The sequence below is a fragment of the Hyperolius riggenbachi genome, chromosome 1 (assembly GCF_040937935.1).
Source record: "Hyperolius riggenbachi isolate aHypRig1 chromosome 1, aHypRig1.pri, whole genome shotgun sequence".
NCBI classification, from domain to species: domain Eukaryota; kingdom Metazoa; phylum Chordata; class Amphibia; order Anura; family Hyperoliidae; genus Hyperolius; species Hyperolius riggenbachi.
The window spans coordinates 426,661,626-426,688,859 of record NC_090646.1 but is presented as its reverse complement, the minus strand read 5'-3'; the positions used below and the strand labels follow the sequence as shown (position 1 = coordinate 426,688,859).

At 44.6% G+C, this 27,234-nt stretch overlaps 1 protein-coding gene across 2 annotated transcripts in view; it reads left to right on the top strand.

Annotated features, from left to right (window-relative positions):
- Positions 1–27,234, top strand: part of FRMD3 (FERM domain containing 3) — a 295,269-nt gene that overhangs the window by 202,989 nt on the left and 65,046 nt on the right. For both annotated transcript variants that reach the window (XM_068236899.1, XM_068236889.1), the window contains one exon: positions 12,296–12,393. In XM_068236899.1, the coding sequence (XP_068093000.1) occupies positions 12,296–12,393 (98 nt within the window). The remainder of the gene's footprint in view (positions 1–12,295; positions 12,394–27,234) is intronic.

Below are 27,234 nucleotides of genomic sequence, written 5' to 3'. Positions count from 1 at the left end.
TTACTATTCCATATACACATTATGCCACGCATGCACGGGGTACATAGTCCTGTGTGTCATTGATCAACCCTAATGTTTACTATTTCATGTACACTGTTATGCCACGTATGCGCGGGTACATAATCATGTGTGTCAATGATCAGCCCTAATGTTTACTATTCCATATACACCGTTATGCCATACATGCACAGGCTACATAATCACGTGCTAGAAGCTCATAATGTAATGGGAGAGCTGGGGTGGATTTTGTGACTCTGCATTTTGCTTTCACTATAAACAATAGTGAGGCAGAACTGCAGCAACAGGAAATGTTCAGCAAGCCAGTTCATATGAAGAAGTAGCTGGAGTAAGCTTGGCAAGCTGCTTGGCACTGATTGACTACGAGGGGAATGTGGAGAGTGGCAATCCTCATTATCTGCTGGCAATAACATTGTGTTTCTTCACATTGTAAAAGACCTCATCTTTGGCTATATTATGTGTGTATCTCCATCTGTTACATGCTTCTGAACTTTGGGATAAGTGGGTGGAAGGAATTAATTGAAAATAGATCAGATGTGTACAATAGCAATTAATTCTCAAACACTTTCTATTTCCATAGGCCTTTGTTGTGTGGGAAAGAAAAGAGACAAAGACCTACTGTGGGAAAACAGTGTTCAGATCTTAAGATTGCCATACACCAGTCGATTGCCATCAGGTTGATCCCTCTCTGATCGAATTTGATCAGAGAGGGATCTATTGGCTGCCCATACACCGCACGCAGATTTTGAATCGATTTTAGCATAAAATTGATTCACAACCTGTGGAGCTGCCGTCCTGATAGCATTAAGGGCAAGCAAACTGGATGCATATAAACGTCCAGTTTGCAATAAGTGGCAATATATATAGCGAGAAAAAGTAAACAGTTAAAATCTTACAGATTTTGGACTAATCCATCCCCTCATCGGGGGTTCTCAGTATTTATTCTTTTCAAAAGCATTCCCTGAATGGCAGTTACTGCCAAAATAGGGTGTAAGTGAGTAGGAAGGCTGGCTTGTATCTTGCTATTTTGTCAGTTAAACTTAGCAACTGCCTTTTGGGAAATGCTTTTGAAAAAAAAGTAAACCCTGAGAATATCCCATGAGGAGATGGACTAATCCAAAACCTGTCAGTTCTGTCAGATTTCAACTGCTTACTTTTTTCCACTATAGTTTCCCTTTATTAATAATGCAGGCAGAAGAAAATATATATGTATTTCAACGCTCTCAAAAATACTTTTGTAGAGAACTGACCTATGGACAGCCACAAAATAGAAAACAGCAAGAGTAAGGCCACATACACACATCAGACTATAGTCTTTGGAAACTGAAAGATCACAGACCAATCTTACCACCCTTCATGTAGTATGAGAGCCATACTCTACACAGTCTTTTCTATGGAGCTGAACTCCACATCAGAAAAAAATCTTTGCAAGATGCTGCACACACAGATGCTGTGCAGACACAAAAGATCAGTATCTGCAAAAGATCTGTTCCTGCCAAAAATCCATTCCTGCAAATTGCAATGATAGTCTATGAGATTTGCAGATCATCATACACACATGATTTAACTGACATTCATCTGCAGATCCGCAGATCTGAAAATCCATCCTGGTGGATCTGATCTGCAGATGAATGTCAGTTAAATCATGTGTGTATGATGATCTGCAGATCTCATAGACTATCATTGCAATTTGCAGGAATGGATTTTTGGCAGGAACAGATCTTTTGCAGATATTGATCTTTTGTGTCTGTACAGCATCTGTGTGTGCAGCATCTTGCAAAGATTTTTTCTGATGTGGAGTTCAGCTCCATAGAAAAGACTATGTAGAGTATGGCTCTCATACTACATGAAGGGTGGTAAGATTGGTCTGTGATCTTTCAGTTTCCAAAGACTATAGTCTGATGTGTGTATGTGGCCTTAGTGGCTGCTGCTAGTGTTTTGTGCTGCTGCTCCAGTAATAAGAGTCATGTTGTTATTAAGCCAGTAAAAGCATGACTCATGTCTTCTTAATATGCTTTTGTTGAAGCATAAGCAATTTACAAATGTACGAGGCTCAATGTAATGGTGCTATTAGTCTGCCACCTGCTCATCATCCTTTCACTTTCAAACATTTGTTTTACTTGCTACATCTCTGATGCTTTTGATGCTCCTGTCAAAATGTTATTCTGTGTAAATTATGTCAAAGGGAGAAAAACACCTAATAAAGCAAAGCACAACCAAAGAGCTTTAGCAGCTATTTTATCTGTCATTCATATCCTAGCTGTGCATCAAGGGCAGCTTGTAAATACTTTCTAGTCTTTTAAGACATGTACCAGTAACAACTGTGCTCTATCGCTGGTCCATCAACCCTCTCAATGTGCCCATATACAGCAATCTGATCATTTTATCAATCAAACGAGTGATTGTGTGGGAATAATTAGTAAATGATTATATAAAAACTGATTACATTTTCCTCCAGTCATGACTAGGGTTTGATTGATGCCCCTTATGAAATGGCTGTTAGGGAGCAGATTGGTGGCCCTGGACCTATAACAGGTATTCATTATATAAACTCACCATTAAACTGTCAGGCTAGATTGTATTTTAATTAGACAAAGCAGTCAGGTCATTTCTGGGGGTTTTCTATTATTGGATGATGTGCTGACTTCACCTACACCACACCCTGCAGGTAAAATCTGGAATTACCGCACATACACACTAGCAATGATACCGTATGCATGCGGTTAAGTATAGTGCCATCCAACCCACACTTTTAAAGGGGCACTATGGTGAAAAATTGTAAAATGTAAAATATGTGCAAACATATACAAATAAGAAGTAAGTTTTTTCCAGAGTAAAATCAGCCATACATTACTTTTCTCCTATGCTGCTGTCACTTACTGTAGGTAGTAGAAATCTGACAGAAATGACAGGTTTTGGACTAGTCCATCTCTTCATAGGGGATTCTCAGGGATGTATTTATTTTCAAAAGCACTTAGTGAATGGCAGTTGCTCTGTCCAAATGCCAAGAAACTGTGTAGGGAGCAGAGAAGCCGGCCAGCATCATTGTTTAAATCCGTTTCAGGGAATATCTTTATAAAGAATAAAAGCCTTGCTGAGAATCCCCTATGAAGAGATGGACTAGTCCAAAACCTGTCACTTCTGTCAGATGTCTACTATCTACTGTAATTGACAGCATTATAGGAGAAAAGTAATTTATGGCTCATTTTACTCTGGAAAAAACGTTTTCGCCATAGTGCCCCTTTAAGTACATGAAGGGTATTCTAGGCAAAAGCACATGAATGAAATGGCATATGACAACTGATTCATGTGTCTGCCACTCCATATCTCTGCTATAGTAGCCATGATACTGCTGAGGAACCCTTAACACCCTGAGGAAACCCGCATGTGCAAAACCGTTTGGTGTGTGAAACCCGTGACACTGCACACACGACATGGTCCACGCTGCAAAGCAAGCTGTATGAGGAGCCTATGGACTTCCGCTTGCAATGCAGGACAGCAAACCTTTACATCCATCACACAAGCGGGAAGGTATTTAAATGAACTTCAATTCAGATTAATAAGCTTGGACCTGACTGCTTGCTACTCACCATTCTCTGACTGCTTGCATATGCATTTGCCTTCTGAGCTGCTCTCTCTCCATGCCTATTGAGTCGTCTGCTGCTGTTCTCCACTGAGTTATGCTGTTTGTTACCAGGGCTGAGCTCTTTCATATGCCACATTGGATAGTCTGCGATTGGGTCTGCCATTTGCTGGATGGAATTATGTTTGAGCCATAGCTCATTGAACTGTTCATTTATCCGGATGGTATATGGTCATTACCTGACTGTTCTCAGTTTATGGGCTTCTGAGGTTGGATGGAGTTTTTGAGCTAAATCCTGTTCACCCCTTCATGGTGAAAAGTGTTAGTCGCTTTTCAGACAGCAGTGTGTATGCTACAGTATATATATGTTGGGAGAAATCCGGTGTGTTTTGAAATTGTCATTTTTTATTCTTAAGGTAGCTCTGGCTATCTGACATCCAATTATCATTGTGTTATATTATCTATTTCTACTTTATAAAATGGAATCCTTTATACCTTTGAAACACTCTTCTATTGAAGTTATTGGTTGGATTCTATAAGCACACGCCCTTCTCCAATCTCCTCTCCCTATTTATAAATGATACTGCTGAGCCTCATCCTTCATGTTGTGCTCCTTTCCATAACAGTAATTGTGCAATAATACATTACTTCACGGGTGGCAAGAAAGGGCATGCACTATCATGCTTGCACACTGATGAAAAAAAGACAGCACATACATGAGACACTTTTTGTGTGACTGCAAAATGTGACTGCTTGTCACATGATTTAGCTCTAGCAGAACAAGGATGATGGGGGTTTAAAGCAGACCTGAGATGAGAGGGATAAAGAGGCTGACATATTAATTTCCTTTTAAACAATTAAAATTGCCTGGTTGTCCTGCCATACCTTTGTTACAATTACAGAACTCCTGCAATAAATCTGCAGTGTGGTTACTTCCTGGTTTCATGGGAGCACAGAAAGAGTTAATGGGCCCATACACTTATACTATTTCCCGCCGATATACACCAGATTTGATCACTGACTGTGATAGAATCTGCTGTGAAATCGTTGAGCAAACGCAGACCGAACGATCGATTTTCGTCCCAAATCTATCGTTCTCATCGATCTGTCCGTGCGGAAGATTTCGCTCGATCGCCGGAGGGTCGGGAGTGCGTCGATAGCAGCGTTCAAATGTCCGACGACCGACACTAGCGGCAATACATTACCTGATCCGGCCGGCGCGTATCCCCTCTGTCCCCGCTGCTCCTTTTCCGCTGGGCTCCGGCAGGCTTCACTTCTTCCTGTCCCGACAGGAAGTTTAAACAGTAGAGCGCCCTCTACTGTTTAAACTTTCCCAGACAGGAAGTAAAGTGAAGCTGGTAGACAGCAGAGACCGGGGGACTCGCGCCGGCCGGATCAGGTAATGTATGCAGGGGGGGGCAGCGGCAGCTTCACAGATGGTGAATCAATTTCAATTTCATGCTGAAATCGATTCACAATCTGTTTGCAGTAAAGGCAGCCATACGATCCCTCTCTGATCAGATTCGATCAGAGAGGGATCTATCTGTTGGTCGATCTGATGGCAAATAGTCTAGTGTATGGCCAACTTTAATCTCCTGTGTTTACATATTAGCACAGAGTTGGCACAAACCTCAGCAGATAAGGGAGAAGTTGACAGGCTATTCTCTGTGAAAACACACAGGGTGAATTTCTATGTGTTTTACTTGTCTTTTGTGCAAGAGTTTTGGTCTGCTTTAAGTCTGATTGGATTAGCTGCATGCTTGTTTCAGGTGGGTGATTCAGACAATACTGCAGCCAATGAGATCAGGACTGCTGGGCAACTTGTATTGCTTAAAAATAATTAAATATGGCAGCCTCTATGTACTTCTTACTTCAGTTGTACTTAACCGGTTCAGCGCCGCGGTCCGAAAATCTCATAACGTTCACCTCCCATTCATTCGCCTATAACTTTATCGCTACTTATCACAATGAATTGATCTATATCTTGTTTTTTCTGCCACTAATTAGGCTTTCTTTGGGTAGTAAATTTTGCTAAGAATTATTTTTTTCTAAATCTATTTTAACAGGAAGATTAAGAAAGAAATGAAAAAAAAATCATTATTTCTCAGTTTTTGGCCATTATAGTTTGAAATTAATATACGCTACCGTAATTAAAACTCATGTATTTTATTTGCCCATCTGTTCCGGTTATTACACCGTTTAAACGATGTCCCTATCACAATTTATGGTGCCGATATTTCATTTAGAAATAAAGGTGCATTTTTTCAATTTGCGTCCATCACTATTTATAAGCTTATAATTTTAAATAATATAATAACATATTCTCTTGACATGCATATTTAAAAAGTTCAGACCCTTGGGTAACTATTTATGTTGTTTTTGTTTTTTTTTAATTGTATTTTTTATTTTTAATAAAAAAAGTGTATGTGGGTAATTTTTGGTGTGGGAGGGAAACTGTTAATTTTAAATGTAAAATAATATTTTTTTTTATTAAAAATGTATTGTGGTGCAGTTTACTATTTGGCCACAAGATGGCCACAGTGAAAAAAGTCCTGGATGCGAACGATCTCGCATCCAGGAACTTATAAGCAGGGGAGATGTTTCCTGGGGGCAGAAATACTGCGCTCTCTGGATAGAAAGCGTCAGTATTTCTGCGGGGAAGATAGATCGGTGAATGGGAATTATATTCCCATTTACTGATCGGGGGGCTAGCGGCGGGCAGCGGGAGCGCGCGCGGGGGCGCGCCCGATCGCGCGCACGAGGCGGCGGCAGCAGCAGTGCCTATCTGGACGACGAAGCTCGTCCAGATAGGCCGAACTGGTTAAAGGACTTCTGCCACAAAAATCTTGAAAAATTTAAAATACATGTTAACATATACAAATAAGAAGTATGTTTCTTCCGGAGTTAAATTAGCCATAAATTACTTTTCTCCCATGTTGCTGTCACTTACAGTAAGTAGTAGAAATCTGACATTACCAACAGATTTTGGACTAGCCCATCTTCTCATAGGGGGTTCTTAGGGTTTTCTTTATTTTTAAAAGCACTTAGTGAATGGCAGTTGCTCCGTCCAACTGCCAAAAAAGTGTACGGTGTGTAGGGAGGCTGGCTAGCATCATTGTATACTGTAAATCTTTTTCAAGGAATGTCTTTGTAAAGAATAAAGGCCATGCTGAGAATCCCCCATGGAGAGATGGACTAACCCAAAACCTGTCAGTAATGTCATATTCTACTACCTACTGTAAGTGACAGCAACATAAGACTAAAGTAATTTATGGCTCATTTTACTTGGGAAGAAACGTTCTTATTTGTATGTGTTTTACATTTTAAGATTTTCGCAACAGTTCCTCTTTAAGAATTTAGTTATAACTGAAATATAATGCAGGAGATTTCTTCTGAATTCTGGTAGTTATCTTTCTGAGATCTTGCTGCATGTAAAGGTTTATTCCTAGCAGGGTTGACAAGCACCCAAAGGTGGATAAAGGCTTGTGCACAGCTAAAATGGTCCTGTCCCCCCACAGGGCCTACACATAGAAGCAAGTGATCAGAAGAGGATTCCTTTTTCAAGCTGTATAGGCTTTCTCAGAGAGAGAGAGAGAGAGAGAGAGAGAGAGAGAGAGAAAGAGACTATACAGCTTGAAAATCCACTTCCGAAACAGCGTCTGTCGCTTGTTATGGCTACCTCTCTGTCTTTTATGCAATAGAGAGCTTGAAATACATTTACATGGTGCTGCTGATCACTTGCTTCAAGGTTTATTTCTACAGTAGGCAACATCTAATCATTTGTAAACACAGGGTCAAACTAAATGATCATCTTAGCCCCGCACTGACAACCTTCTGGGATGGATGATCTTGAACAGACAACAAACAGAAGAACAATCATGTTTACAGCTCCTCCTATATTACAATGATGTATGCAGCTGTTGTATGGGATTTTACCTTGGCAGTGGAAGCACTCTAAGTCGTTGCTAGGAACATTGCCGACAACTATGCCTGCTCTTCTTATTAGAATATTAAAGGGAACCTGAACTGAGTAAAATTATTTTAAATAAACACATGAGATAACTTCAAATGAACATTACATAGTTACCTTGCCATCAGTTCCTCTCAGAAGCTCACCATTTTCTTCTGACAACGACCCCTTCCAATTCTGACAACATTTTGTCAGAACTGAAATATATCAGTTGCTGTCTGTTTTATATCAGTTGCTGTCAGTTATAATTGAAAGGACAACTGTTGAGGCATGTAATGTCCATGTTTCCCTATGGCTCATGTGGGCAATGTTACAGTTTAACAGTGTGCTGACCAGAAAGCTGTTATGGGGTAATGGCTATTTTCAAAATCGAGGACAGAGAATTCTATTGATCACAGTAGACAAACAGGACGCTAGAGAGGAAAAAGTGATTGAAGAGTAGACTACACGGGAGGTAAGTAGGACTTGTGTATGTTTATTTTGACTTTTAATTTTCAGTTCAGGTTTTCTTTAACTACTTCCCGACTGCTCCACGCCAATTGGCGTGAGCAGTGCGGCAGCCCCAGGACCGCTCCATGCCGAGTGGCTTGAACGGCTGTCTATGGGGCTAGCAGGAGATCGCTCGCAGGCTGCGCGCGCATCTCCTGCTTGGAAAGTGGAGCTCCGCTCCGGCTTCAGTCTCCCAGCGGCGATCACCGCTCGGGAGACTGTTCCGCAGTCTAATTACATTGTACAGCGGTGCGATCTGTGTCACACGGCTGTCCCCTCTGGAGATGCGGAAGTGATCCACTGTCATAGGCTGAAGCCTATGACAGCCAGTAATGCTGATTGGCTGGCGGGGGGAGGGAGGGTATCAAAAAAAGAAATTAACATTTTGTTTAAAAATAATAGAAATAAATATTTATATAAAAAAAAAAAACATTGGGGGAGCAATCAGACCCCACCAACAGAGAGCTCTGTTGGTGTGGAGAAAAGGGGGGGTCACTTGTGTGCTGAGTTGTACGGGGGGGGGGGGGGGTTAACACTGTGGTCATCAAGTGGTTAAAGGTACATATATCAGTTGCTGTCAGTTATAACTAAAAGGGCAACTGATGGGCAAGGTAATGTCCATGTTTCTCTATGTTTCAAGTGGGAGATATTACAGTTTAACAGTGTGCTGACCAGGAAGCTGTTACGGGTTAACAGCCATTTTCAAAATGGAAGACAGAGAATTCCATTGATCACAGTGGACAAACAGGGTGCAGGAGAAGAGAACGATAAGTAGACTACACAGGAGGTAAGTATGAGTGTACATGTTTATTTTGACTTTTAATTTTCAGTTCAGGTTTGCTTTAAAACAAACTGTCCTTATCACATTCTTTGAGTTAGTAGTTCAGAAGATATAGTTGGTAAAAGACAAACAACGTTGCATGTGTTTTTGAAGATATCACTCTTTGTGGTAACATGGATGCAACTGCACAATTCCTCCCTTCTCCTTCCTGCACTGGAGGTAGGATGTTGCATTGTTCACTTACTGTAGGTCTGAACCTAAGTTGGCCCTATACATGACATTTATGCAGCATCTACTCAAACTGAGCTTTGTCCTTCAAAAACCAAGCTTATTGGCTGAAACCTGAGCTTATCAGCAAGCAAACCTGGGGAAGGTATGGCTATGCAATGATCAATAGAGAGTTTCCATTCACAACTTGGCAGCACTGCTACATATTGATATCGATATACAAAGCTATTCTGATGTTCAACCAAAAACAGTCCATCACATTAGGTTTCATTTACTGCCAAGAAATATTTGTTTACCAAACAAAAGATCTTTATTGGCAATCAGTAGTCAGTGTTATATACAGTCACACTTACCAATTCTTGGTGTCTGGCAAAATGCTTGCACTAAAATGTTTCGGTGTTGTCCTTCTTGTCGGCTCCCGGGGACATCATCAGGAGCCGACAGAGGGACGCTAATTCAGGCTGACCAAACCACCCTCAAGATGAGATAAAGGTCTCGGTGCCATGTGTGTTTGCTGCAGTCACTCTGCATATAGGTACGGGGAGGAGTGAGAGATGGGTGCACTTGGGAGTTGTGGAGGGAGAGGGGCAGACATAGGGGGAGACAGAGGTTCTCCACATCCCAGCTACAAGTCAGAAATTTAGGTTTGACTGGTAGACAAGTCAACCCTAAACTTTTCTTTACTGAGTCAAACTTTTAAGTTCTCAACTTACAGCCGAATGTATACTGCAATTTTATGCTGTGTTTAATTTGGTTTACCAAGTACCTTCGATTGTGAATAACATCATCTCGAGTACTTCTTAATGCCTACATATTTGTACTCCATAAGTGTGTATAAATACTTTTCAAACATTTCTTAATGCTTTTTATTAACTAATAATGATTTTTTGGTGGCTTTATATGTGATTTTATAGAGTCAGGATACATGGGAAAGTTTGGCCTGTAATGGAAGTTCCATGAGCTTTATAGAGGGCATACTTTGGGAGGAAGGACAAGCCATATTTTACACATTATGTTTTATATTATATTTATATCCTAAAATTACGATTCTTCTGGCCTTGTTTTTGCTTAATAAGCTTTCCGTGGTGCGTTCAAAGCACTGATGTTTATTTTGTGTTAGCTGTTGTAATTAAATGCAGATTAGCTTAAGCCTGCCATTCACTAATTATGTACAAACGATGTTGCACTGTGCAGGGGTCATTGCTATTTAGTTAGTTGGGTTATTATGGATTTAGGGAAGAAAGTGATTGCTTTAATTGATAAGCAAGGTGTTAGCATGCTGAAAAACATTTTATTGTAAAAAGAAACATTTTCTTTAAAAAAAATATGAATGAATAATAAAATACATAGTAGATTAGCATTTACGTTGAAAGTTGTTTGTCTGTATCATGTTGTTATATTAGATTATTTTAGGAAGGTGGATTTATAGGAGTATTTTACTGTCAGCGAATGCACACTTTATTTCCCTTCTACACAATGCTCTTACAAACGTTTTATTGGATCTTATTCCCTTTACAGCAGCGCATCACATTTCTGACTTCTATATTGACGTGGCCTAATCCATACGGTATATGGGAAAGGTCTATCTCTTCTGTTGCTAAGATGTTTTTTTCAATGATCAGATTGCTTGACAGCTTGAACAGCTCTAAATATTTTAAAATTTTAAAACATAAATAGGTCATATTAAAAGGCTAGAGGAAATGACAGACTATGTAAACAAGGCGAGGTCACAGTTTGATAATGCTGGAGCATTTCTATGGCCTTTATTAATTTTATGACATTTTATATTTTCCCGTTTTCATCTTCGTTGTCAGACAAATGGTTCTTTTTCAATTGACATTTAGATGCCACACAGTATTCTTGTTGTTAGAGTTTTGTCACTTATTACTTATCTTAATGCTAACAAAATGAACAGACAAGACACAGAACATTTTTATTGCACTTTTCACCTGGCAGACTAAAAGTGCTTGAGCTGCAGCCACTAGGGTGCACTCTATAGGCAGTAGCAGAGAATCTTGCCCAAGAACTCCTTACTGAATAGGTCCTGGATTACTAAGCAGGAAGAACTGAGAATCGAACCCTGGTCTCCTGTGTCAAATGCAGAGCCCTTAACAGTACACCATCCAGCCATAAAAATATCTGTGTTTACTGAAGATGTTTATATTTCTACATATGTGAATGGTTTTCACTCTTGTCTCAGGTTACATTTTTAATAAAGGGTTATCTAAAAAGTCATCCAGCTCTCATGTATACAAGAGCTCAAAATTATTGAATGGAACTTGGCTTTGGAACTATGCAGTGTAGAACTAACACTCTTATGGCCCATACTCACGGGCTACTTTTGTTGCCTGTCGCTAGCACACGGGAGTGTGTGTGCGACAGTTCGGCGACAGCTCATCGCCAGATTCCTCCGCATACACACGGAACAGGGATTACTGAAGCGACGGAAGCTGTCACCGACGTTCCCCCTCCCCCCCCCCCCGCCGGAAGTGGCGTGAGTTCTCTATTGGTTGCTGTCGCTAGTCCGCATACACACGTGGACTAGCGACAGTTGCGGCAAAGTTGCGGCGGCAAATGTCGCCATGCGATTGACCACGCCAATCGCCTGGCGACAGCAGCGACGAGCGATGGTTCGGGGTGCGCACCTCATACTCACAGGCGACCTGTCGCTGCAACACACGCGTGCCACGTGGTTGCGGCGACAATTGTAGCCCGTGAGTATGGGCCATTAGGGCTTGATTCACAAAGCGGTGCTAACCTACTTAGCACGTCTAAAGTCTTTAGACGTGCTAACCAGGGTGCTAAGTAGGTTAGCACCGGATTTCTCAATCAGATCGCGCGCAAAGTTTTGCGCGTAAAGTTTTGCACGTGCAAAGTCCTATGCGTGCTAAGTCCCATAGACTTTAAAGGGCACTTCGCACGGAGCGCCCTGCGCTCTGTGCAGTGCGCGCATAAGGTTTTTTGCGCATAAATTTTTGTGCGCATAAAGTTTTGCGCGCATAAAGCTCGTTTAGACGTGCTAAGGGGGTTTTCACGGGCGTGCTAACAGTTAGCACCGCTTTGTGAATCAAGCCCTTAGTCTCTCATCCGTTTGAATCAGAACAAGATGAAAATTGTGTCATTTTAACACTGGGGATGCTTATAACTAACTATACTAAGTACCGTATACTAATTAGTGTTTGAAAATGTTTCTCTAAATGTCTGTTTTGTTTTATGCGCTTTCTAGATATCTCCTGTACCTACAAACAAAGAGGGATATTTTCCATGGACGTCTGCTGTGCTCCTTTGCTGATGCTGCTTTTCTTGGTGCTTGTATAGTTCAAGGTTTGTATATTGTCTTTTGTTACATAACATTATTATTGGGCCTTCAGCACTTCTTCACTACATAGCAAGCCATGATAGCTTCTTTTCTTGCTTTTAAAAGGTCACCGCATTTGTATTTATTACAGTCTGAAATCAAGATATAGAGCAAAACTAGCAATCAAAAGCTCAGTTTTAATAAAAAAAATAAAAAAAAATAAAGGCTGACTTTTAAAGCAAACCGTAATATTTAAAAATGTAATAAAAGTTTCAATTTCTGTCCAGAAGATAATGCAAACTGTATTGAACTTTGCGGTGTGTTGCTTTTGTCTAGGCTCTAGCTCCTACGTGCATGAGAGATCAGTGCTGTTTCTGCTCATGGGGTTATTTGGTAATGTTGAAGTTTTCCAGCCTCTGTCTGGATCTTGCTGTAGCATTGCAGAATAGAGATGGCCCAAACGGTTGACCGATTCGCACGAACTTCGGTGGTTCGCGTTTGCGGTGAACCACGAACTATATGCGAGTTTGACCCGCCCCCTATACTATATCATTAGAGTCAACTTTGACCCTCTACATCACAGTCAGCAGACACAGGGTAGCCAATCAGGCTACACTCCCTCCTGGAGCCCCTCCCCCCCCCTTATAAAAGGCAGGCAGTGTCAGCCTTTTCACTCACTCGTGTGGCTGCAGTAATTAGAGAAGGGAGAGAACCTGCTGTAGACATAGGGAAAGATTAGTTAGGCTCTTGTGTTAGGCTTGTTAGCTTGCTCCTTGCTGATACTTATTGCTAAAAAGCACCCCTCAACAGCTCTTTTGAGAGCTAATATTGTTCTTGTGATCTATTTTTTATTTGTGTCTGTGTGTGTCACACAGACACTTATACAGCCCTGTCAGTCAGTCGCAGCTGGCCCTTGGCCCCTTGGTAATTCCTACTGTGCCACTGCCAGGCCCAGCACATTCAGTGACTACCTGTGTGTGTGACAGCTGCACAGTTGCAATACCAATCACTGCATACCTACCTGTTCAGTGCACCTACCTACGTGAGCGCATGCAGTGTTATATACCACCAGTCACTGATCCTGTTCACGGTACCTGTGTGTGACAGCTGCACATTTGTAATACCAATCACTGTATACCTACCTGTTCAGTGCACCTACCTACGTGAGTGCACACAGTGTTATATACCACCAGTCACTGCACCTGTTCACGGTACCTGTGTGTGTGTGACAGCTGCACATTTGTAATACCAATCAATGCATACCTACCTGTTCAGTGCACCTATCTACGTGAGCGCACACAGTGTTATATTATATACTAGTCACTGCACCTGTTCATGGTACCTGTGTGTTTGACAGCTGCACATTTGTAATACTAGTCATTGCATAATTGTTCACAGTACATGTGTGACCGCACGCTGTTTAATATACCAGTCCGTGCATACCTGTTAACTGCACCTGTGTGACAGCTGCACATTGTATTGTAATACCAGTCACTGCATACCTTTCACTGCACCTGTGTGACTGCACATTGTATTAGTCAAGTCAGTGCATACCTTTCACTTCATCCCCCCCGATATGGACAAAGCAACAGGCAGAGGCAAGCCACCCGGCAGGTCTGTTCGAGGTCGTGCTGACGTGATTTCGTGCAGCCCTGGACCAAAGTATAGTGCTCAGAAGAAGGCACGTCCCATCAACTTCCAAGAATGATAGGACATGGTTGACTATTTAACACAAAACACCTCATCTTCCACAGCCACCAGCGCTACTACAAGCACCACATACACTGGATTTGACACTTCTCAGGAGTTATTTGGTGGGGAATTCACTGATTCACAGCCATTATTGTTACAACAAGATGAAGGCGCTAAGCAAGTTACACCACCTCATATGTCTGAGTTAGGCGACACTATGGATGTAAGGTGTGAGGAGGATGATGATGAAGTACCTGCTGTTGGTGCAGTTTTGGAGGTGTCTGATGCAAGCAAAGCTGGGGAGGATGATTATGATGATGCCATGGATGCCACGTGGGATTCTAATAGACAAGATGACCAAAGGGTTAGTTCAGAGGGGGAGTCAGAGAGGAGTAGGAGGAGATGAGTTGCTGAAAGAAGCAGAGGGAGCTCGTCGTCAGAAACAGCTGGTGGCAGTGTTCAGCGCCATGTATCTCCACCTATGGACAGCCAGCCAACATGCCCTTCAACGTCAGCTGCTGACGCCACCATAGTGCCCACACCTCTGGGCTCAGCGGTGTGGAAATTTTTTTGTGTTTTTGTGTGTCTGCCTCAAATCAGAGCAATGCCATCTGTTCTCTCTGCCGCCAAAAATTGAGCCGTGGAAAGGCCAACACCCGCCTTACGAAGGCACATGGAGAAAAGGCACAAACTGCAATGGCAAGACCACCTGAGGAAAAGCTGCGAACAAAAGCAAAGCCACCCTCCTTCTCCTCTTCCTCCTTCAGGTGCATCATCTTCAGCCGCTTTCTTTCTTGCACCTTCAGAATCACAGCCACCCTCCTCCACTTCGCCTCTCACCTTGAGCGGGTCCTGCTCCTCTGCCCACAGCAGCAGCCAGGTGTCCGTGAGGGAAATCTTTGAGCGGAAAAAGCCAATGTCTGCCAGTCACCCCCTTGCCCGGCAGCCCCTTGTGGCTGTTCATCTGACCTAGTTGTGACACCTCCACGGCTTGCAGGCAGACCTGCTGCCACCTCCTCTCCTTCTCCTCCTACTCCTCCTGCTACATCCTCTTCGCTGTCGTCCTCCTCCTTGGCTGAGTGGCAGTTCAACTTTACTGGTCCTGTGATCTCCTCTCTAGCTACACAACCCCAGCTCCCCAGGGCCTATGCTGCATGCCAGGTACGACGGTGTCACGCCATCTTAGACATGTCTTGCCTCAAAGCGGAGAGTCACACTTAAGCAGCTCTCCTGGCTGCTCTTAATAAACAGGTGGATCAGTGGCTGACCCCGCACCAACGTGGTGTGTGACACTGGCAGCAATCTCATTTCGGCTTTGAATTTGGGAAAGTTGACACATGTACCCTGCATGGCACATGTGCTCAATGTAATAATTCAGAGATTTGTGTCTATGTACCCAGGCTTACAGGATGTCCTGAAGCAGTCCAGGAAATTGTGTGGGCATTTCAGGCAGTCTTACACGGCCATGGCACGCTTGGCCGATATTCAGCGGAGAAAGCGCTCGCTGGAATTTAACCCTCCTTATGTTTAACTGCCTGCTACAACAGGAGAAAGTCATCAACCAGTATCTCTACAACTACAGTAGAAGGACACACTCTGGGGAGATGGGGATGTTCTGGCCGAAGTACTGGACACTTATGCGAAATGCGTGCAGGCTCATGCGGCCATTTGAGGAGGTGACAAACCTGGTGAGTTGCAGTGAAAGCGCCATCAGTGACTTGATCCCATATTGCAACGTTTGCGGAATCGTTTTCGTGGTCAGCGCACAAAATGCACGCTGACACAGCAGAAACCCTCCGCAAACGTATAATTAAGTGAACCCAGGCTAGGTGCAATGCACCAGCAGAGGGCAATTCCCACCGGGAGATGGCGCTGTGGAGTGCAGACGTGCACAGCCTCTGCAAGGCCACAGATGTCAGATGGGAATTGTACAGATCTAAGGCAATGCAGGGCTGAACAGCCCTTAAAGAGAAAGAGCACAGATACAGGATGAATGTGTGCCCACCAATCTAGTCGCCACCCAGCGACGGTGAACACACATCAGCAGAAACAAAAGCAAGAACGCAATCGCAAAGAATGGCGATTGCCAACAGACACCAGACAGAAAAGGACAGAGCATGAGAGGAGCAAAGTCACAGCAAACAACAATGAGAAAATAATGAAAACAACATACGCTAGCTAAACGCGAACACCGCACTCATTCGCAACAGCGAACGCGTTTACGGCGCGGTCTCTGCACGAAAAGCGCAACAGAGACAAGCACGCCACCCTGACTAACCAATGACAGACAAACACAACAAGAAAGAACGTGAACGCTTGCTAAACGGTTACCTCACCGAGCCTACAGCAAGCGTTCGTATCAGACAAGACAGACAAACGGAAAACAGGAATATGAGAGGAAAGATCCACTGCTCTTTCCGCCAGAGCGAGTGCGATCCGGGTTCAGGAACAGGATAGGAAAGATCCACTGCTGTTTCCGCCAGAGCGAGTGCGATCCGGGTTCAGGAACAGGATAGGAAAGATCCACTGCTCTTTCCGCCAGAGCGAGTGCGATCCGGGTTCAGGGACAGGATCACAGATCAGAAGGATCCACAGCCGCTACCGCTAGGGGCTAGTGCGATCCAAACAGATGAACAGAAGGGGCTACCAGTAGCAACCGCTGCTCTGGTTAGCACCCCCAGACAGACAGAATGATTTCCTGACGACCACCGCTGGTGACAGGACAATCACAGCAGAGAGGCAACACAGACAAAACAGATAAGCAAGCTAACTGCACTAGAGGAGCTGCCTAGTGCAGTCCCCAGAATTACTCCAAGATAACTTTTAACAATCCAACAGGGAAGGCTGACACTCAAGGAGTGTTTCTCAGTAACAAACCATGAAAGGATGACCAGCCAAGGATTCTGGGAAAACATAGCTTTTATACTGCCAGCCTTCAAAGGAGGCAGCTAGGTGATTTGCATAACAAATGTATGCAAATTCCTCAGCAGCAGAGCAGGTCAGAAACTTGCAAAGGAAAGACAGGTCTCTCTTCCAGAGACCTGCAGCCCACAGACTAGAGGAATGGTCAAACGGCTGTCTGCCTGTGCAGCCAGCTGAGCAGATCATTACACATATGCTTTCTTCCTGGAGCATGCCGTGCGTAGAGTGGTGGATCAAGCTGTGGAGGAGAGTGAACAGGAACAGGAGGAAGAGTTGTGGGATCAATTCTCAGAACCAGATGTTTCCTCAACACCTGCGGCAGCACAGAGGAGGAGGAGGAGGAAGATTCATGTGGGGAAGAGGAGTCAGATGATGAGGAAGGTGTTTTTTTGGAGGAGGTGGTGGAAGAACAACCACAGCAGGCGTCGCAGGGGGCTTGTGCTGCTCAACTTTCCCGTGGTATTGTTCATGGCTGGGGGGAGGAGGAGAACTTACCTGACATCACTGAGGAAGAGCAAGATGGAAAGTAAGTCTGAATCCAAATTTGTGCAGATGGCATCTTTCATGCTGTCCAGCCTGTTGAGGGACCCCCGTGTAAAAAATCTCAAGGGGAATAAGCTGTACTGGGTGGCCACGCTACTAGACCCTCGGTATAGGCACAAACTGGCAGAGATGTTTTCAAATCATCAGAAGGCAGAAAGGATGCAGCACTTGCAGAACAAGCTGGCAGCTATGCTTTACAGTACGTTTAAGGGTGATGTCACAGCACAACGGAATAAAGGTACCACTGCCAGTAATCCTTCTCCCATGTCCACGCAGGCAAGGACAGGACGCTCTAGCGATCTCATGGTGATGTCGGACATGCGGACATTCTTTAGTCCAACGCCTCGCCTTAGCCCTTCGGGATTTACCCTCCACCAACTACCTGGCCTTAAAGAGAAACTCCGACCAAGAATGAAACTTTACCCCAATCAGTAGCTGATGCCCCCTTTTACATGAGAAATCTATTCCTTTTCACAAACAGACCATCAGGGGGCGCTGTATGGCTGATATTGTGGTGAAACCCCTCGCACAAAGAAATTCTGAGTACGTACTCTTGGCAGTTTCCTGTCTGTGAACCTTGTTGCATTGTGGGAAATAGCTGTTTACAGCTGTTTCCAACTGCCAAAACAGCAAGCAGTAGCTACATCACTTGCCAGCAGTAAAAATCTCACCATGTGATAAATGTCAGAATATAAATCAGGGATTTCAAATATTTTACAATGGGCAAACACTGACTAAATCATTTATACATAATTATTGTAAAAATGAAGCACATTTTTATTACATTATTTTCACTGGAGTTTCTCTTTAAGTGTGGATGTAGACACTGTGAGCAGCGATGAACCCCGGGACTACTGGGTGCACAGGCTTGACCTGTGGCCAGAGCTGTCACAATTTGCCATCTAACTTCTCTCTTGCCCTGCCTCAAGCGTCCTGTCAGAAAGGACCTTCAGCGCAGCTGGAGGCATTGTCACTGAGAAGAGAAGTCGCCTAGGTCACAAAAGTGTTCAGTACCTCACCTTTATCAAAATGAATGAGGCATGGATCCCGGAGGGCTACTGCCTGCCCGAAGACTAAGTCAGTTCCCACACACAGCATCTCTGCCTGCACGCCGTGTTACTGCATGCCCCAAGACTAAGTCGCTCCCCACACAGCATCTCTGCCTACAGGCCGCTTGACTGCCTTCTCTGCCACCACCAACAGGGTCCAGGACTCAAGGCGGATTCCTGAATTTATAATCGCTAATCGCTATAATCATTTTTCTGGTGCGTGTACATGCCTGTCTAATTTTTCTGGCTGCAATGCAGCTGCAACTGCAAACAAAAGGCATGTACATGTGTCAATTCCCCTTCGTGATCGTTACCTTGCCGCGGTGAAGGGGCTTGCATATCACAATGAAGCAATGACTGCCGGCTATATGAGTGTGTCACGGGCGGGCGAGGGGGGGGCACACCCAACATAATAAGGTCGTTGCTTCATTGTGGATAGACCAAATTCAATCAGCTGGACAGTTACTGTTGTTTTGTCATTGAGCTACCTCAGCCCGGCGACCATATGGGCTTGAAAACCGTCTGCACTCTGGCCATGGTGCGCACCAGTCCAGCACGGCCGTCACTACACAAACAGCTGTTTGCGGTGCGTTACACAGTGAGTTTGGTCTGTCAGTGTGAAGCAGTACACTAATTACACTACCTGATTGATGCATACACATGCAAGATGGTTTAAAGCACTTTAGGCCTCCAATTTAGGATTCAATTTGATTTCTGCCCTTAAAACGCTGCTGTGCGTCAAATCTGGATTTTTCCCCAGGACTTTTGGCGTGTATCCCACTCCGCCATGCAAAAACTCAGGTGTTAGAACCCTTAAAACATCTTTTCCATCACTTTCGTGGCCAGCATAAATGTTTGTAGTTTTCAAAGTTCGCCTCCCCATTAAAGCCTATTGCAGTTCGAAAAGTTTGCGCGAACCAAACTTTTTGGGGAAGTTCGAGGTTCGCGAACCGAAAATTGGAGGTTCGAGTCATCTCTGTTGCAGAATACATAGAAAAGTATCCTCACCCATTTCCCCTTCCCCTAACGTCTAACCAATGCAGAGTTTGGGCCACATTTTGTTTTTAGTGGTTTTTATCAATTTTTTCCTTCAATGAAGATTATATTTACATTGTGAATTGGTCCAGGCGATTTTTGTAGATGACATTCTTGTTCATGTCCTTGTGGGAAGCTCTTTTCTATTTTCTTTCCTGTTCAGTAACCCAAGCCTAGGAACCTCCTAGAATACCATAACACAGGAGGTTCTTTAACCACTTGAGGACCGCCCCCAGCCGATGGGCGGCGGCAAAGTCCGGGCCCAAACGACCGCAATACGCCCATCGGCGGGGGCGGCTGCGTGGGTGGCTATGCGGCGATCAGCCGCCGGGGACTGGCTTTGCCCACCGCTCGTAGTAACCCGCCGGCCGTTCGGAAGCGCCGGCGGGTTACTAGCACCCGGATCGCCGCATGGAAATAGTATAATAGGCTTTGTAATGTATACAAAGCCTATTATACTGGCTGCCTCCTGCCCTGGTGGTCCCAGTGTCCGAGGGACCACCAGGGCAGGCTGCAGCCACCCTAGTCTGCACCCAAGCACACTGATTTCCCCCCCCCTGCCCCCTGATCGCCCACAGCACCCCTCAGACCCCCCCCCTGCCCACCCCCCAGACCACTGTTTGCACCCAGTCACCCCCCTAATCACCCATCAATCACTCCCTGTCACTATCTGTCAACGCTATTTTTTTTTTATCCCCCCCCCTGCCCACTGCCCCCTCCTGATCACCCCCCCACCCCTCAGATTCTCCCCAGACCCCCCCCAGACCCCTCCCCCCGTGTACTGTATGCATCTATCCCCCCTGATCACCTGTCAATCACCCGTCAATCACCCGTCAATCACCCGTCAATCACCAGTCAATCACCCCCTGTCTCTGCTACCCATCAATCAGCCCCTAACCTGCCCCTTGCGGGCAATCTGATCACCCACCCACACCAATAGATCGCCCGCAGATCCGACATCAGATCACCTCCCAAATCCATTGTTTACATCTATTCTCTCCTCTAAACACCCACTAATTACCCATCAATCACCTATCAATCACCCCCTATCACCACCTGTCACTGTTACCCATCAGATTAGACCCTAATCTACCCCTTGCGGGCACCCAATCACCCGCCCACACGCTCAGATTGCCCTCAGACCCCCCTTTATCAATTCGCCAGTGCAATATTTACATCTGTTATTCCCTGTAATAACCCACTGATCTCCTGTCAATCACCTATCAATCACCCCCTGTCACTGCCACCCATCAATCACCCCCTGTCACTGCCACCCATCAATCAGCCCCTAACCTGCCCCTTGCGGGCAATCTGATCACCCACCCACACCAATAGATCGCCCGCAGATCCGACATCAGATCACCTCCCAAATCCATTGTTTACATCTATTCTCTCCTCTAAACACCCACTAATTACCCATCAATCACCTATCAATCACCACTAGTGATGGGCGAACACCTGGATGTTCGGGTTCGGGAAAGTTCGCCGAACATGGCCGAGATGTTCGGCATGTTCGGGCCGAACCCCGAACTTTCCGAACATCCAGCTTTTGGGGGCCATATGGGGTCGCAGGCATAAGGGGGGAGCGTGCCCCGATCGCGGGGGGGGGTCGGAAATTCCCCCCACCCCCTCCGCTAGCGCTCCCCCCTCTGCCCGCTTCCCCATACAAAAGTTTAAGCAAAGTACCTGTAGTGGATGGCCTGGCAGTGGGCGGCACTGTGGAGTGAGGAGGAGGAGTCCGGAGAGTGACGAGTTGAGGGAGGCCGGGCAGCGGGCGGTTCAGCGGAAGTACCCTTGTGGTACTTCCGCCCTTTCTCTGACCTCACGCCCGCTGCCCGGCCTCCCTCAACTCGTCACTCTCCGGACTCCTCCTCCTCACTCCACAGTGCCGCCCACTGCCAGGCCATCCACTACAGGTACTTTGCTTAAACTTTTGTATGGGGAAGCGGGCAGAGGGGGGAGCGCTAGCGGAGGGGGTGGGGGGAATTTCTGACCCCCCCCGCGATCGGGGCATGCTCCCCCCTTATGCCTGCGACCCCATAGGGGGGCAGTATTCGGCCGAACAGGGCCCTGTTCGGCCGAACAGGGGCCCTGTTCGGCCCTGTTCGGCGGCCATTAGAAGTTCGGGGCGAACCCGAACTTAAAAAGCCGAACACCATCAGGTGTTCGGCCGAACGCGAACATCACCCGAACAGGGTGATGTTCTGCAGAACCCGAACAGTGGCGAACACTGTTCGCCCAACACTAATCACCACCTGTCACTGTTACCCATCAGATTAGACCCTAATCTACCCCTTGCGGGCACCCAATCACCCGCCCACACGCTCAGATTGCCCTCAGACCCCCCTTTATCAATTCGCCAGTGCAATATTTACATCTGTTATTCCCTGTAATAACCCACTGATCTCCTGTCAATCACCTATCAATCACCCCCTGTCACTGCCACCCATCAATCACCCCCTGTCACTGCCACCCATCAATCAGCCCCTAACCTGCCCCTTGCGGGCAATCTGATCACCCACCCACACCAATAGATCGCCCGCAGATCCGACATCAGATCACCTCCCAAATCCATTGTTTACATCTATTCTCTCCTCTAAACACCCACTAATTACCCATCAATCACCTATCAATTACCCCCTATCACCACCTGTCACTGTTACCCATCAGATTAGACCCTAATCTACCCCTTGCGGGCACCCAATCACCCGCCCACACGCTCAGATTGCCCTCAGATCCCCCTTTATCAATTCGCCAGTGCAATATTTACATCTGTTATTCCCTGTAATAACCCACTGATCACCTGTCAATCACCTATCAATCACCCCCTGTCACTGCCACCCATCAATCACCCCCTGTCACTGCCACCCATCAATCAGCCCCTAACCTGCCCCTTGCGGGCAATCTGATCACCCACCCACACCAATAGATCGCCCGCAGATCCGACATCAGATCACCTCCCAAGTGCAGTGTTTACATCTCTTCTCTCCTCTAAACACCCACTAATTACCCATCAATCACCCCCTATCACCACCTGTCACGGTTACCCATCAGATTAGACCCTAATCTGCCCCTTGCGGGCACCCAATCACCCGCCCACACCTCAGAACGTCCTCAGACCCCAGCCCTGATCACCTCGCTAGTGCATTGCTTGCATCTATTTCCCCCCTCTAATCACACCTTGAGACACCCATCAATCACCTCCTGTCACCCCCTAGCACACCTACCCATCAGATCAGGCCCTAATTTGCCCCGTGTGGGCTCCTGATCACTCGGCCAAACCCTCAGGTCCCCCTCAGACCCCCTTCCGATCACCTCCCCAGTGCATTGATTGCATCTATTTTCCCCTCTAACCGCCCCCTGAGACACCCATCAATCACCTCCTGTCACCCCCTAGCACTCCTATCCATCAGATCAGGCCCAAAACATCCTGTCATCTAAGAGGCCACCCTGCTTATGACCGGTTCCACAAAATTTGCCCCCTCATAGACCACCTGTCATCAAAATTTGCAGATGCTTATACCCCTGATCAGTCATTTTGAGAAATTTGGTTTCCAGACTACTCACAGTTTTGGGCCCGTAAAATGCCAGGGCAGTATAGGAACCCCACAAGTGACCCCATTTTAGAAAGAAGACACCCCAAGGTATTCTGTTAGGTGTATGATGAGTTCATAGAAGATTTTATTTTTTGTCACAAGTTAGCGGAAATTGATATGTATTGTTTTTTTTTTCACAAAGTGTCATTTTCCGCTAACTTGTGACAAAAAAAAAATCTTCTATGAACTCACCATACTCCTAACAGAATACCTTGGGGTGTCTTCTTTCTAAAATGGGGTCACTTGTGGGGTTCCTATACTGCCCTGGCATTTAAGGGGCCCTAAACCGTGAGCAGTAGTCTAGAATCCAAAGGCCTCAAAATGACCTGTGAATAGGACGTTAGGCCCCTTAGCGCACCTAGGTTGCAAAAAAGTGTCACACATGTGGTATCGCCGTACTCAGAAGAAGTAGTATATTGTGTTTTGGGGTGTATTTTTACACATACCCATGCTGGGTGGGAGAAATCTCTCTGTAAAAGGACAATTGTGTGTAAAAAAAAATCAAACAATTGTCATTTACAGAGATATTTCTCCCACCCAGCATGGGTATGTGTAAAAATACACCCCAAAACACATTATACTACTTCTCCTGAGTACGGCGGTACCACATGTGTGGCACTTTTTTGCACCCTAAGTGCGCTAAGAGGCCCAAAGTCCAATGAGTACCTTTAGGATTTCACAGGTCATTTTGCGACATTTGGTTTCAAGACTACTCCTCACGGTTTAGGGCATAAGTTAGCGGAAAATGACACTTTGTGAAAAAAAACAATTAAAATCAATTTCCGCTAACTTGTGACAAAAAAAATAAATCTTCTATGAACTCACCATCCTCCTAACGGAATACCTTGGGGTGTCTTCTTTCTAAAAGGGGGTAATTTGTGGGGTTCCTATACTGTCCTGGCATTTTAGGGGCCCTAAACCGCGAGGAGTAGTCTTGAAACGAAATTTCTCAAAATGACCTGTGAAATCCTAAAGGTACTCATTGAACTTTGGGCCCCTTAGCGCAGTTAGGGTGCAAAAAAGTGCCACACATGTGGTATCGCCGTACTCAGGAGAAGTAGTATAATGTGTTTTGGGGTGTATTTTTCCACATACCCATGCTGAGTGGCAGAAATATCTCTATAAATAGACAATTGTGTGTAAAAAAAATAAAACAATTGTCATTTATGGAGATATTTCTCCCACCCAGCATGGGTATGTGTAAAAATACACCCCAAAACACATTATACTACTTCTCCTGAGTACGGCAATACCACATGTGTGGCACTTTTTTGCAGCCTAACTGCGCTAAGGGGCCAAAAGTCCAATGAGCATCTTTAGGCTTTACAGGGGTGCTTACAATTAGGCACCCCCCCAAAATGCCAGGACAGTGAACACACCCCACAAATGACCCCATTTTGGAAAGTAGACACTTCAAGGTATTCAGAGAGGAGCATAGTGAGTCCGTGGCAGATTTCATTTTTTTTTGTTGCAAGTTAGAAGAAATGGAAACTTTTTTTTTTTCTTTTTTTTGTCAGAAAGTGTCATTTTCCGCTAACTTGTGACAAAAAATAAAATCTTCTATGAACTCACCATGCCTCTCACTGAATACTTTGGGATGTCTTCTTTCCAAAATGGGGTCATTTGGGGGGTATTTGTACTATCCTGGAATTTTAGCCCCTCATGAAACCTGACAGGTGCGCAGAAAAGTCAGAGATGCTTGAAAATGGGAAAATTCACTTTTGGCACCATAGTTTGTAAACGCTATAACTTTTACCCAAACCAATAAATATACACTGAATGGGTTTTTTTTTATCAAAAACATGTTTGTCCACATTTTTCGCACTGCATGTATACAGAAATTTTACTTTATTTGAAAAATGTCAGCACAGAAAGTTAAAAAAATCATTTTTTTGCCAAAATTCATGTCTTTTTTGATGAATATAATAAAAAGTAAAACTCGCAGGAGCAATCAAATAGCATCAAAAGAAAGCTGTATTAGTGACAAGAAAAGGAGGTAAAATTCATTTAGGTGGTAGGTTGTATGACCGAGCATTAAACCGTGAAAGCTGCAGTGGTCTGAATGGAGAAAAAGGCTCTGGTCCTTAAAGAGACTCCGTAACAAAAATTGCATCCTGTTTTTTATCATCCTATAAGTTCCAAAAGCTATTCTAATGTGTTCTGGCTAACTGCAGCACTTCATACTATCACTGTCTCTGTAATAAATCAATGTATCTTTCCCCTGTCAGACTTGTCGGCCTGTGTCTGGAAGGCTGCCAAGTTCTTCAGTGTTGTGGTTCTGCTATGAACTCCCCCCTCTCTGCACACTGCCTGTGTATTATTTAGATTAGAGCAGCTTCTCTCTTCTCTCATCTTTTACAAGCTGGATAAATCGTCCTCTGAGCTGGCTGGGCTTTCACATACTGAGGAATTACAGACAAAGGCAAAGCTGTCTGCACTCTGCAGGAAGAAAAGAGCAGCCTGAAACTTCAGTGCATGAGAACAGGGGGAAGAAACACACAAATGATCTCTTGAGATTCAAAAGGAAGGCTGTATACAGCCTGCTTGTGTATAGATGTATTTTCTATGTGTGGACATACTGTACATCAACCTACTTCCTGTTTTGGTGGCCATTTTGTTTGTTTACAAACAAACTTTTTAAAACTGTTTTTAAACACTTTTAATGCGGCAGGGAGCGGCGAAATTGTGACACAGGGTAATAGGAGATGTCCCCTAACGCACTGGTATGTTTACTTTTGAGCGATTTTAACAATACAGATTCTCTTTAAGGGGCGAAAAGACTGTGGTCCTGAAGTGGTTAATATGCTCGCTTTGTTCTATTTTGATTTAATAACCAATGTAGAGTAACATTTTGTAGAGAGGGAGTGCAGTACCTACCTCCTCAGAATTTCCAGATGCCAGGTGTTCTCTTTCCAGCCACTACCTCCCATGTATCCTCTGTCTGCTTCTGTGTCTTCTCTCTGCTACCAAAGTTCTCCAGCCTTGCTCTTGTCCCACTTTCCTTTGCCGACATGAACTACATAAAACAACATAGTGTGAAGCCTCTTCTGATCTCTACCAACCCATATCACCTTGGCATGACTGAACTCCCAAGTGCAAGAGGCAGCAGAGCTGCAGTCACATGCCTGGCAGACAGCAGCCTGTGTGACCTTCAGCACTGACGTGTCTTTTATAAGGAGTGTCCAGAACTGGGGCGCATGTTGTAAAGTACCCAGTGGTGACAAGCATTGTGCTTTATGACAAAACAAAAAACACAAACTTTTATTCCACAAAAAATGGCATAATTACTAAACGAATAAATAACCCAAATTAGGTGTCAGTAGGGGAAAGGATGGTACCAACCATGTAAAAGTATACAAAAATACTTCCCCATATTCACCCCAAAACAAAAATCACACAAATATCAGGTTCAAGATATCAATTATCAAAAAGTGTTAATTTTACATACATATCCCAATTTAGTTAAAAATCATTAAAAACATAAACACACATATCCTTGCTAGATTGTATACAGTATTAATCACCCATACATCAACATCCAGCAAGGATATGTATCTTCCCCCATCTTTCTTATTATGTTTTCATGCTTCTAATGAATTGGGATACGTCTGTTAATAAAATGAACACTTTTTGACAATTGATAGCTTGAACCTGATATTTGTATGATTTTGTTACGGGGTGAATATAGGTATAATCGCTTTCTTTTACAAGGCATTGTGCTTTATAGCACCCTGTTGCCCAACAGGGTGTTCTAGCATTAGAGTAAGTAGGTGACTTCACCCTCCCAGAATAATCTCCTTCCTTAATAGGAGTAACCACTAACCACAAGTTGAGCTGACTAGTATCAGCAGGATAGAAAATCGCCCCCTGTCCTGATAATACCACATGCCTAATGGGACAGACTGGTAGAGGTGATACAGGGGCAGCTGTTTTTCTGGATAAAGTTTTCTTCACCCAGAGTCCATAAAAACACAGAATCAGCACCATGGAGAGCGTATCAGGTTCTTAAAGTGAACCGAGCACCTTTTTA